Source organism: Bactrocera neohumeralis, chromosome 6, assembly GCF_024586455.1.
Source record: "Bactrocera neohumeralis isolate Rockhampton chromosome 6, APGP_CSIRO_Bneo_wtdbg2-racon-allhic-juicebox.fasta_v2, whole genome shotgun sequence".
Taxonomy (NCBI): domain Eukaryota; kingdom Metazoa; phylum Arthropoda; class Insecta; order Diptera; family Tephritidae; genus Bactrocera; species Bactrocera neohumeralis.
Window position 1 is genome coordinate 37,046,375 of NC_065923.1, and position 12,004 is coordinate 37,058,378.

General features: G+C 36.9%; 1 protein-coding gene across 2 annotated transcripts in view; it reads left to right on the plus strand.

Annotated features, from left to right (window-relative positions):
* LOC126761387 (uncharacterized) overlaps positions 1-11,151 on the plus strand; it is a 33,451-nt gene extending 22,300 nt beyond the window's left edge. The window contains exons 1-4 of one of the 2 annotated variants that reach the window (XM_050477498.1): positions 1,086-1,332; positions 7,555-8,202; positions 8,273-8,918; positions 8,980-11,151. In XM_050477498.1, coding sequence (XP_050333455.1) covers positions 7,786-8,202; positions 8,273-8,918; positions 8,980-9,206 — 1,290 coding nt within the window. In that variant the 5' untranslated portion in view covers positions 1,086-1,332; positions 7,555-7,785 and the 3' untranslated portion in view covers positions 9,207-11,151. Of the gene's footprint in view, positions 1-1,085; positions 1,333-7,554; positions 8,203-8,272; positions 8,919-8,979 lie in introns of those variants that run through there. The other variant, XM_050477497.1, reaches the window with a different exon arrangement.
* The last annotated feature ends 853 nt before the right edge of the window (positions 11,152-12,004 follow it).

Sequence of the window (12,004 nt, forward strand, 5' to 3'; positions counted from 1 at the left end):
TATATATAAATATGCAAAAAAAACGTTTCTGTTAGTATATATACAGACGGACATATAGACAGACAGACGGATTTGGCTTAATCGACTCAGCTCAACATATTGATCATTTATATACGAGTATATACTTTATAGGGTCTCCGATCCTTCCTTCTGGGTGTTACAAACTTCGTAACAAATTTAATATACCCTGTTCAGGGTATAAGTATAAGCGAACAACATGAAGGGCTGAGTAGATTTAGTCATGTCTGTCCGTCCGTCCGTTTAACTGCATATACGTGAACTAGTCTTTAGATATCGGCCTGAACTTGCACACGTCTTTTTTTTTGCCAAGAAACAGAAATTATTGTCTAAACCAAAAAATTATTCAGATCAATATCAAGTGTACATATGTATGTACATACATACATACATATGTATGTATACGAATATTATGATTATGCAAAGAACGTGAATAAATAAGTACATACATGTAATAACAAATAATATTTATATATAAATATGTTTTGTGTGCAAATACATCATATATAAACATATGAACATATGTAAAAAACTTTAAAAGAATTCAACAAACACGAAAAATATGAATGCAAACACAAAACATGTTGCACTCGTAAATAAGAAAAAAGCAACAAAATACAAAAACTTTATGAATGTACATACACTTATATGTATGTATGTATGTATGGTTAAACATTTAAGAAGCAATAGTAAGTTATTAGGTTCAGCAGCTTACCGCTACTCTGTCAAGAACATGTTGCTTTTGTGACGTCATAACAGCAGAGGATTTTCGCAGACGGAAATCGGGCGCATTCGTTTTCCCGCACATTCGTAATGAATGTTTTCAGTACATACATTTGCATATGTATGGTTGCGTCCATGTACATAGCTGCAAGCGTGTGCGTACTTTTGCGTTTAGATATGTAAGTATTTGCGTATGTATGTTCGCAAGCAGCGGCCGCTCCATAGCGAAAGCAGCAAAGATATGTTTGCCGAGCATTCGCGCCTCCTGAGGGTGGCAATCGGCATTCAGCTCGCAATAATCGCCAAAAACCATTAATGGATCGCAGTCGAAGTTTTGAACTTGTATCGAGAAGATCGGCACTCCGTCTGAGGAGCTATTTATACGCGCTCGTAACAAAATAAGCAAATTTAGCGTATTTTGAAATGTAGAAGCATGGGTGGTTCGATAAGTAAAATCGTGTTTTGCAAAAGTAAAATTTAACGAACTTTTGTGGTCATAAAAAAACAGAATTTGTCATTTACAACGAAACAAATATGTAAATATATATTTGGAAGTTGAACAATATTAAGGCGTGATTCTGTAATAAAACGGTAAATTGTCAATGGTGATAAACATTATAAAAGAAAACGCTCAATGATTCAATTTGATAAGCGTAAATAGCGAAAAAATAAAGTGATCAAAAGTAACTGTTTGAAAAATAAATGAAAATGAGCAGTTATAACGTGAATAATGGAGTTGTCTTATATTAAGTTTAACCAAATAAATAAATGTTAAACAAGTAAATGTTTGAAGGTAAAATATACATAGGTAAAAAGGGTACATGATAATTTCCTTGAAATAAAAATGGATGTTATCAACACTAATAAACTTAGGGTCGTTTACTCAATGTCTCGTTAGTAGCCATCTGTCAACTAAGTTCTGGTTAACTTAACCGAGAAAGAATTGGGAAAGAATATTCTATTTTAACCAGAAGTTAACTGATAGATGGCTGCTAACCAGACATTGAGAACTGGATCTTAGTGGTTATTTATTGTTGAATACCTAATCATATAATATATGGTGAGAGCGGGTTAGAAAGAGAGAGAGCAAACACAGATGAACACATTTTCATAATTCTAGTCAACGCTTTGGATGCATTTTCTTCGGAGATAATAAAAAAACCAACATTACCGAATTGATATTTTATATTAGGCAGCTGAAAGGGAAATAATAGACAATATCAACGAGATAAAACTTTTTGCATAAAAAAGCGGAAGATTATGAAACCATTGTAAAGAATATTTTATAATAAATGGAACGATATGCATATATTTTATTTACAATAAAATTTAGTTATAATATAATGTTGTAGATAATGTAACATTAAAATATGTCAACATTTCTGATTTCTCACCACATCCGACTAAACATTTTCCCCTCGAGTTTATCTGCGTAGATAAGCCCCTTCACAAAATTCCAGAAAAATAGTGTAAATCCTACGATCTTGGAGGACACGCTACTGGCATACGACTTGAGAAAATACGCTCACTAAAAATTTACTGCAATAAATTGATTGTTTCATCCGCTGAATGGCATGTTAACGAACCAAAGTTCGCCCACATCAAAATCCTCCTATTCAAACACGAAAAAGTCATTAATCATGGCTCTACAGCATCCCACATTGACTACTACATAACATTATGGCCAGTTTCATATTTGAAAAAATGTGGGCCAAGTGAGCTTCATCGCTGAAAAAAATTTGTTTGTGAAAATCGGAATCGGTGGCCATCTCGTTATGGGCCCATTCTCCGAACGTGTGTCGCGCTTGATGATCGTTCGGTTTCAATTCTTAAACGAGTTGGTTTTTATAAGCTTACAAACCAAGTTCCTTTCCGAACATCTTCCATAAATTGAATGGACACAGCTCCAATTGTTGCGATTCATGGTTGCTCGATTTACCGACTCTGCCGAGCGATTATGTCAACGAAATATTGGCCTAATATATTTGCACGATTTGCTAATAATTGCCGGAGGAATCTTTTCTGACCACTCTCAAGTGAATGGCACTCATCTACACGTCTAAGAAAACACCCTTCAATTATTTAGCTGTTCATATTTTACTTCATATGCACGGTTACCGTAATATGTGTTTAAAAAGAGGTTTGAACTGAGTATAGAGGAATGCCCACCTCAATCATATCTAATGATTCCAAATGAAATAACATATGCTATTCTGTGGTGTTAGTTTTAGGTAAAATTTGGATACATACAGGATCCAAATCTTGAACAGATCGCTCTTGTGTACTTGAAAAAAGTGGCCTTATTGAAGACAATCTTTGAGTCTTTCATCTCAAGCGTGATACATAATTTATTTTAATTGCTTTGCTGTCACCATAAATTGGTGTAAAAAGAGATTCGTCAACTCAAACAAATTTTAATTTGAAATTTCGAAATATACATTTGTTTTAAACGATTTCTGCTAATAATGAGCTTCATTTATGACTACAATTGTACTAACTGTGTTTTTTTTATCTTTTTTCAGTTTTCTAAAAATGGGCTAACTAGTTAAAAGAATTGAACAGCAACTGTTTCTAAGCAAAAACGCTTTCACGGTTTTAGTTTTTATAGTCATGTAAATTTTTTGCTTGTCCATTCAACAGCTTTGTTAACTTTTATTTAACCATTTTCTCAAGTCTACACAAAACAATTTGTATTCGTATACATAGAGAATAAATAGTAAAATAGAAATAAATTAATGAAAGGGAGAAATTCCATTTGTATCACTTGTCAAAATAATTAAACACTAGACATAAGTAGAGATAAGTATTCTTGCTCGTAAATATTATAACATAAGTATGTATGTAAATACAGGTCGATGGCAAATTATCAAATATTTGAATTAACTTTTCGCGCTAAGAATATTAATACACGTATCCCGTCTGGGGAAAGCAGAACTAACGGCGCGATTGTTGAGGCCAATGATATCAATATCATCAACATACGCCACCAGCTGTACACACTTATAAAAGATTGTACCTTCTCTATTTAGCTTTGCAGCTCGTATCATTTTCCCCAGCAATAGATTGACGAAGTCACGCGAGAGGGACTCCCCTTGTCTGAAACATGGTATTGAATGGCTTGGAGAGATTCTTCTAGATCCTAACGGAGATTTTGGTGTTACTCAACGTCAGCTTACACAGCCGTCTTAGTTTTGCGAGGATATCAAATTCAGACATAGCGAGGATCCAAATTCAAAAGTTGCTTTGAAATCGACGAAGCGGTGGTGTGTGTCGATTCTCCTTTCATGGGTATTTTCCAAGACTTGGCGCATGGTGAAAATCTGGTCGATAGTAGACCTCTATAACTTCAGTAAGCTCTGAACATTAGCCTGTAGATCACCACTTTGGGATTTATAAGAGTATGCTCCGGTCTTGAAACCTTCCGTTAGTCGTCGCATCATTTCGTAGAATTTTCGAGTATTACCCCTGTCGGCCAGCATCTCAAGCTCTTTAGCCTCTTTCTTCTTTTTTATCTGCATGTGCACCTTCCTTCAACTCTCGGTATCTATCCCACCCTGCTCATGTTGTAGTCGATTACAACATCGCTAGGTGGGCCGTCCGCTTTTCTCCACTGCGACACGACAGTTCTTTCGACCTTTACGAAAACCAATGGTTTCGCTGGCAGCTGTAGCTGGGGCTTGAAATGCCGTCGCACAATTCCACTATATCGAGTTGCTGATGAGCGCTTTCAGAGAGCAGGTGAGCAAGTCGAGTAGAAAACCGTTTCGCTGTCGGTGGTGATAGGGGCTTCTCGACGTCGTACCTTTCCTGTGCTTGTTGATGGGCATGCTTTGATATACAGAGGCGGGTGCGTATCTTCGCTACAACAATATAGTGGTCCGAGTCTATGTGAGAACCTCGGAGCGTACGCACTTCTAGAACACTGTAGACGTGTCTTCCGTCTATCATAACATGACCGATCTGGTTGGTTGGTAAAAATTTCTACTGCGTGCGAATTTGGCATTTTGAATTTACTAAAATGTGAGTGATTTGTATTGAATGAACGACAGAACCACAACTTAAAAGTTATGCTAAACAATTAATTAGTAATAACTCGAATAAAGGTATTAATGAACTGTTGAAGCATGTACCTATTGATAGAATATACATTTGCAGATAGCATAAGCCAATTTCTGTGTGCAAGTTTGTAAAGATAAAACTAAATTATGTCGCTCGATTAATCAAAAGTGTCAAACTAAAAAGCACGATTATTATTTGGTGATAATTACTTAAATTTTTTCATAAGCAATATATACATTTTCGTTCACTCGAGAATATGTTGAAGGCACTCAAATATTCATCTATGGATTTTTCTTATAATTATTATATTTTTTGTTAAACAGTTTTGCTTATATAATTTTTGTTTTAACGGGCGTTGTCGAGCCATAATTCCAGCCTCTTTTTACGAATAGCTTTGCGCAAACGACGCATAGCACTCAAATAGTATTCCTTGTTGACAGCTTGGCCGGTCGGAAGGCATTCGGAGTGCGCCACATCTCTGTAATCGAAGAAAACTGTCAACTTAACCTTAATTTTTGACTTGCTTTGACGTGGGGTTTTGGCTTCGGGTCACCTTTGCCATGATATTTCGTGTTTCCAGGTCGTAAGCATAGATCCAAGACTCATCGCCAGTAATAATACGTTTAATGACATCATGGAGTCGGAAAGCATTGTTTCACAGATTTTAACGCAACGCTGTCGCTTCGAAAAAAATTAGTGATTTGGAATCAAATGATCTTTCAAAATGGTTTTCACTGATCCACAATTATCACCGCAGGAGTTTCCCAACATTCGGAACGTTTCGGCACCAGAAATTTCATTCCACACAGACAATTTAATGGAATTTCTTTGTTGAATAATTTCACTCAACGTAAAAATCGCGGAATGTCTTTATAGGCTTCAGAGAGACAAGCGTATACATACTAAAGACTAATTAATATTTTAATCTGACATTTGGCACAGATGTCCGAGACAGCCATACCAACCTAGAAAAAAATAGTACGACGAATGGGTATAATATACGTATATAGGTAATACTACGTAGAGCGTATGAGAACCCTTTGCTAAATATCAACTATTTCGAAAAATATTTGTCTGATTTACTTCAAACTTATAGAGAATATATCTACGATATTATACTTTAAGAAAATGTAAAAATTATTTGTTTGAAAATTCTGACCGCATAACACCTTAGAATTGAAGATTAGTTATGGCTGTAATGGGCTATATTAGAAAAAATTGTTTAAGAGATAGCATTCATCTAATCAACTTTGTATCACTATCGCACAAAAAGGGCAAAGCTTAATCGTAACGAGCAGTGGAGGGAGGAATTGAATCGGTTCGCCACTGCGTATACTTGCTTTTTTTTATTCATGTGTAAATAATTCATTTGCGATTTTCTTACATCAGGGCTACACATCGCTGCCTTGATTTGAGTTTTTGTTAAAACATTTGCTAGAATGGTTGCAATTTCTATGAGAAATTAACCAGATTAACCTTTTGTTGAAGAATTCCTAATAATTGTGGAAAAGTATATGAAATTGTCTTGTGGATACAGAAATTACTTTTTTGTGGAAGAGGAAGACCTCCACTCCGTTGGAAGGACCAAGTGGAGAAGGACCTGGCTTCGCTTGGAATATCCAATTGGCGCCACGTAGCGAAAAGAAGAAACGACTGGCGCGCTGTTGTTAACTCGGCTATAATCGCGTAAGCGGTGTCTACGCCAATTAAGAAGAAGAAGCTTAAACAATTTGTCTCAAGTCAAGATAAATGATGAGAGTACTCACAAATAAAAGTGCATTGTGCGATTGACCTTGATATAAATATGAATGGTAATTCTTTCTCCAACAACATCTCTAATATGATGACTTTGTTGCCCTCGGCATTATCCATTAATCGAGCTCAGTTCGATCTAAGTCCTGGAAGATTTTTAAATCGCATTCCTGACGTTTCAACTGATTCTAACACAGTCCATAATCTCTCAAACGTAAGGAATGCAATTCATGAAACAAATTAAAGTATAATTCGATAAGACACCTTGTTTGTCCGCTATAAACTCCGAATCTACTAAACATATTGTGATAAATTTGTGTACTCTGTGTGTAGCTTGATTCAACTTAAACGATAGCATAGTTTATAACGGGATTTATAATATCAAACGCTTTTTATTGCAAATTATTTGTTAAAGTCACAAGTCACATTGGCAATTGGATCGCCAGACATTGCGGCTTTCAAATTGTCAACAGTGACGTGGGAGCCAAGTCGCAAGTCCGACGACTGTTTGTTTGTTGAAGGAGATATTTCGTCTTGCCCTCGTTCACAACCAGTCCCAAGCACCAACCAGTATGAATATAATGAATATAATCGGCGTATGCCAGCAACTGTACACTCTTACAGCCTTCTCTATAGTATATTTACTTAATAGTTTCCACTTGAAAAATGCTGGCTGAGTTTAATAGACGATGGAGAGAGACATCCTAAGAGTATACCCCCGTACCTACTCCGCAGTCCATTTTGGACCCGTCGGAATAGATTGAGATAGTAGTCTCCTTCTCTATTAAACCACTTCTCCATTCACGTCTTAAGACGTAAAACGCCAAACATTTCATTTTTCAATCATTTATACGAAATCTCATTAATGTCAGTTATGAGTTCGGTTCGGCACTCTCAACCTTATAGCAAATCGAACACAACTAATATTTTAGATAGAATAATAATAATATTTTATTTACTTCATTTCACTATAATCTGTACATCTGTTTGATTTATTTGCAGAATATCACCTTGAATTATGTGAACAATCACTGCCTCCACTTCCAAATAAGCACCAGGATTACAAACGTCAAGTATTATTTCGAACACTTCCACCTTGAAACCGACGCTTACTGTTACTGAGATAGCTCAGGGGAATTGGAGAGGAAAACTTTGACGCAACGGAGGTTTGTTTTGAAGCCATCAACGGCGCAGCAGCACTTTTCGGTCTCCACTTAGCGGCCGTGTGTTGAAATGGTATTGCCATTTGGTTTGGCCTCTGACGGTCATAACGTAGCTGGCAACCAAACCATGGTCACCCCCACAGCACCACCTGCTTTCCTAATGCACGGCCACACAAACGTCTCCACTGTTGTGCCTGTCATACCAAGTCCCTACATCGATTTCATCGTTGTGAATGGCGACGATCGCTACATGATACGCTGCGAGCGCAAGGCAGTGCTGGAGAACAGTGTTGAGTTGGCGAAGCTGATACGAGCTGGCCCAAATAGTGGACGCAAGGGCGATAATCATTTTCAAATATCCAATGTGGACAAGAACGACTTCGAATTGGTCATACGGTTTTTAGAGACGAAATTCGTGCGGTATCGCGACCATTTGCATATACTGAAAATACTGGAGTTGGCCGATCGTTTCAATTGTCCCGATTTGGTGAGTAAATGCAAACATTCACACGCCAGTGGGAAGCACATAAACTTTTTCGTTGCTTTGTCGCTAACAGGTAATACACTGCATACGTGAGCTGGACCTGCAATTGACGAGCGCAGTGGTGATCGACATCTTTCGTTCGCTGTGGTTCTACCAAAGCATTTCAGTACCAAACCAACACCAATTGGGTGCTGTAATTACAACACAGGATAGCGCTGCCAACAAGAAGGCAAAACGTAAAACACCAAACCCTCAAACAAACGCCAATGCTGGTGGCGGCACCGCTGCTGCTGGTGCAGGCGACAATGCGAATGCGGGCGCTGAATCAAGTCCACACCCCAATCCCTTCACAGCAGAGGAATTCGGCATGGCTTTGCTCAACAACTCGCTACAGTTGATCGACATGCATGCGCAATTGGTGTTGACCAAACAGCAAATCAACGAATTACGCTTTGAGGAACTCGAAATGATAGCGAAACGTGAGGCGCTACAACTAAGTTCCGAGCTTGTGCTCTTCAATTGTTTGGCGGACTGGAGTGTGGCCGAGTGTCAACGCAAGAAGCTCGACGCAACGGCCGAGAACAGACGACGTGTGCTCGGGCCGCTATGCTACGCGCCACGTTATTTACTCATGAATATCAATGAATTTCGCAAAGCATGTGATCGCGTTGAACTGCTGGATCCGGTGGAAGTTTCGCTCGTGAGTGATGCCATCGAAGGTAGTTAAAAAAGTTATTACCAGCTTTTCCAAGTAAAATTCGATATTTATTATTTATTTAGGTAAGAAGCTGAAGAATCTGACACCAGAGCAAAGTCAATTGCTGGAGAAGTTTCGAACGCCACGTCCCGAATTCCCAAAAATGCCAATACACCTTAGCGATCGCACCAACCCGAAGAACTATCCGAAGAAAATGCGGCGCGCCGAAAAGGGTGCATCCGGCGAAGACGGTTGCTGGAGTAATTTCGGCATGAACTGCTTGGCAGTATTCGCATGCATTTTCGACTAAAATATACCGTAGTTAAGTTACAACCTAGTGGACTAACAAGCATTTGAATATTGAGATATGCATAAGCACATAACCAACTGCTCTCACGTTTTGTACAATTTGAATTTTCCACTACTCCATAGTGCAATTGGTTAAGAGAGCGGCGCACATTCAAGCTCAGAAATAGTAGTTCAATGTGAGGCACTGTCTTTGTTAGAGTATAGACGCTGAAGGAAGAGTGGGCGAAAAGTAAGAATTAGAGTTTATATGCTGCAGGAAGGGAAGGCGAAAAGTACGAATTAGCTAAAATAAAATAGTTAGAGTTGGCGTAGCCCAAATGCATGGATAAAGCTGTAAACTTTGGATGATCAAAGCTTAGTTGGCATGTTAGCGAATTGAAAAATAGTTAATTGTCCAGCTGTGAATTTTCAAAGTAGTTTAATTTAGGAAGTGAAATTAAGTAAAAGTCATTTTCTCTACGCGTAACAGCAGTGGAGCTACTGTTTTACAAGCTTTTATCTCTTTAACAGACATAAAATGAGTGATTTTTTATTTTTCTAACGGCTCAATGTCTCATTGTTTCTTTCCTCATTTGAAAAAAAGCTACGGTGCTCTTACGATAATCGACTAATTGCACTATAACAAACATAACCTTAAGGTTTTACGCATCGTTACAGTTACGTACTCAAATAACCGAATTAGAACGATGCATGAGAAGTTGTATTTGCAGTAGTCAAAGAGTTGTATTTTCAGTAGTATAAGCCATGTTGTTGCTTATACATAATATAAATAGAGCATACCGCGTTATATGTACGAGAATGTGAAAAGAAAGGGAAATATTGCAAACCAACTAGAATGTGTAGATTAAGTTTTTATACTGACATACCGATGCCGTGCGAATTTGCTAGCGAAATCCATACTTAAATAGTACCGCTATAATTGTATATACATAACATACATACATACATACATATTCCAGAGCAAGAATATTATAGAAATTTATAGGTAATCGTATAATTTTTAGCTAACAATTGTGCTTGGAAAGTTCGTTGCCATGTCTGACATATTACTAACATATACTTAGATTTAAGTATTGTACTTATATAGACCAAATTATATACACATGTATATTTTTATGTAGACCATTATTTTATGCCAATTTACGTTATGTTAAGTAAGTTTTTGCTAGTCAATGTAACCATACAAATTTGTTTATAGAAAATTTGTTCAAAGAATATTAGCCTAATTGAAAAGGAATCTAAGTACAATACATACACGCATCGTCTACATGCATACACGCATACATAACAACATATTAAGATACACAGAGTTAGCTTTAATAATCATGCAGCATACAATTTTAACATAAAATGGCGTTCAAACGAGTGTTTTAATTTGAAACGAAGATGCTGGGAGAGATAGAAAGAGTTGGAGAGCTGCAAGCTTTTTCATATTCATACACAAAATACATTATTATTACATTATAGAAAAATTTATGCAAGTTTTAAGTAATTTTAACGAATGGCCATATTTTTACGAAAGCAGTGGATTTAAGGTGTGAAGCATTTGTTAGTTTTTAAAGCTTCGCAACCAAAATAGCATCATCAGCATCATTTTAGCGTGTGTACAACCGGTGTAGATCTCACTACAAATTTGTAAGTATGAGATCACCACAAATATATATCGAAATTGGTACGAATACTTTTGAAAACAGTAAATAAGAGTATATTAATAAATATAAACAAAGCAAATTGTTGCTTCTCAGCCATAATGAAAACAGTCATACTATAAATTTCATACCATTACGATATACTTAAAATTTAAACTCAGTTGCTTGCATTTCTGTCAATCTCATAAATTAAGTTTTCGCGCAATATTATGCAATCAATGAACAATTTGTAACATATACCATAACTGAACTACCAGAAAAATACACAAATAAATATACCACAAACGTTTGAATAAACATGTTTTTAAGTTATATTTAATTTATACGTGATAGTAGGGTGGGAGGAGGGGAGCGAACAAATGCTTCAACTACTATCTACACCACAATTACAGATAATAAGTGAACGAGAGAAGTGGAGAGAGCGGGACAATTCCTCCCGGACCCAGAGTTCGGGCGGCACGGTGCGCTGCAACTATTTACTACGACCCTAAACGTGGTTGGAGCAGATTAGCATTCATGCCTCTCCCTTTGCAGCGACAGTCGCGTCTATGTAACCGGAAAATACCGGAAATAACCCAGGATTTTTATCCTGCCAAGGACAAATTGGCAGTATTCCTTCAAATTACTTCAGGAATGTTTTCTGTCGCTACAACAATCGCACTAGTTCGCGTGTATACATAGTTAGAGACAGACGGACTTGGCTAACTCGACTCAGTTCGTAATGCTGATCATTTACATACATATGTATGTGTATTAAAGCAGGTTGATGACAGAAAAAAGGGGAAAATCGCTGGTACGGGAAATGTTCCACAAATCATTTTGAACAACTTTGCATAAGAGACTAAAAACGGTTTCGAGGTAGTTTCTAAGGTGAAGTTTTTTAAGGATCATATAAATTAGTTCGTCAGTTTTTGAGATATCCGAATTTAATTTAATACGTAGATGCATTTTGGTATTTTTTTTTTTGCTAATTTTTCAGAATCAGTCGGATCGGCCAGCTATAACACATATCTCTCATATAAACAATTATTAATTTTTTTTAAACTTTGCGTTAAAAATCAATCGCACAAAACCGAAATAAAAAAAAGAAACTACTGTAGACTGTTTCCGAATTTTCAAGGTTTATTTATACTAGATGCTTCAAGAATAC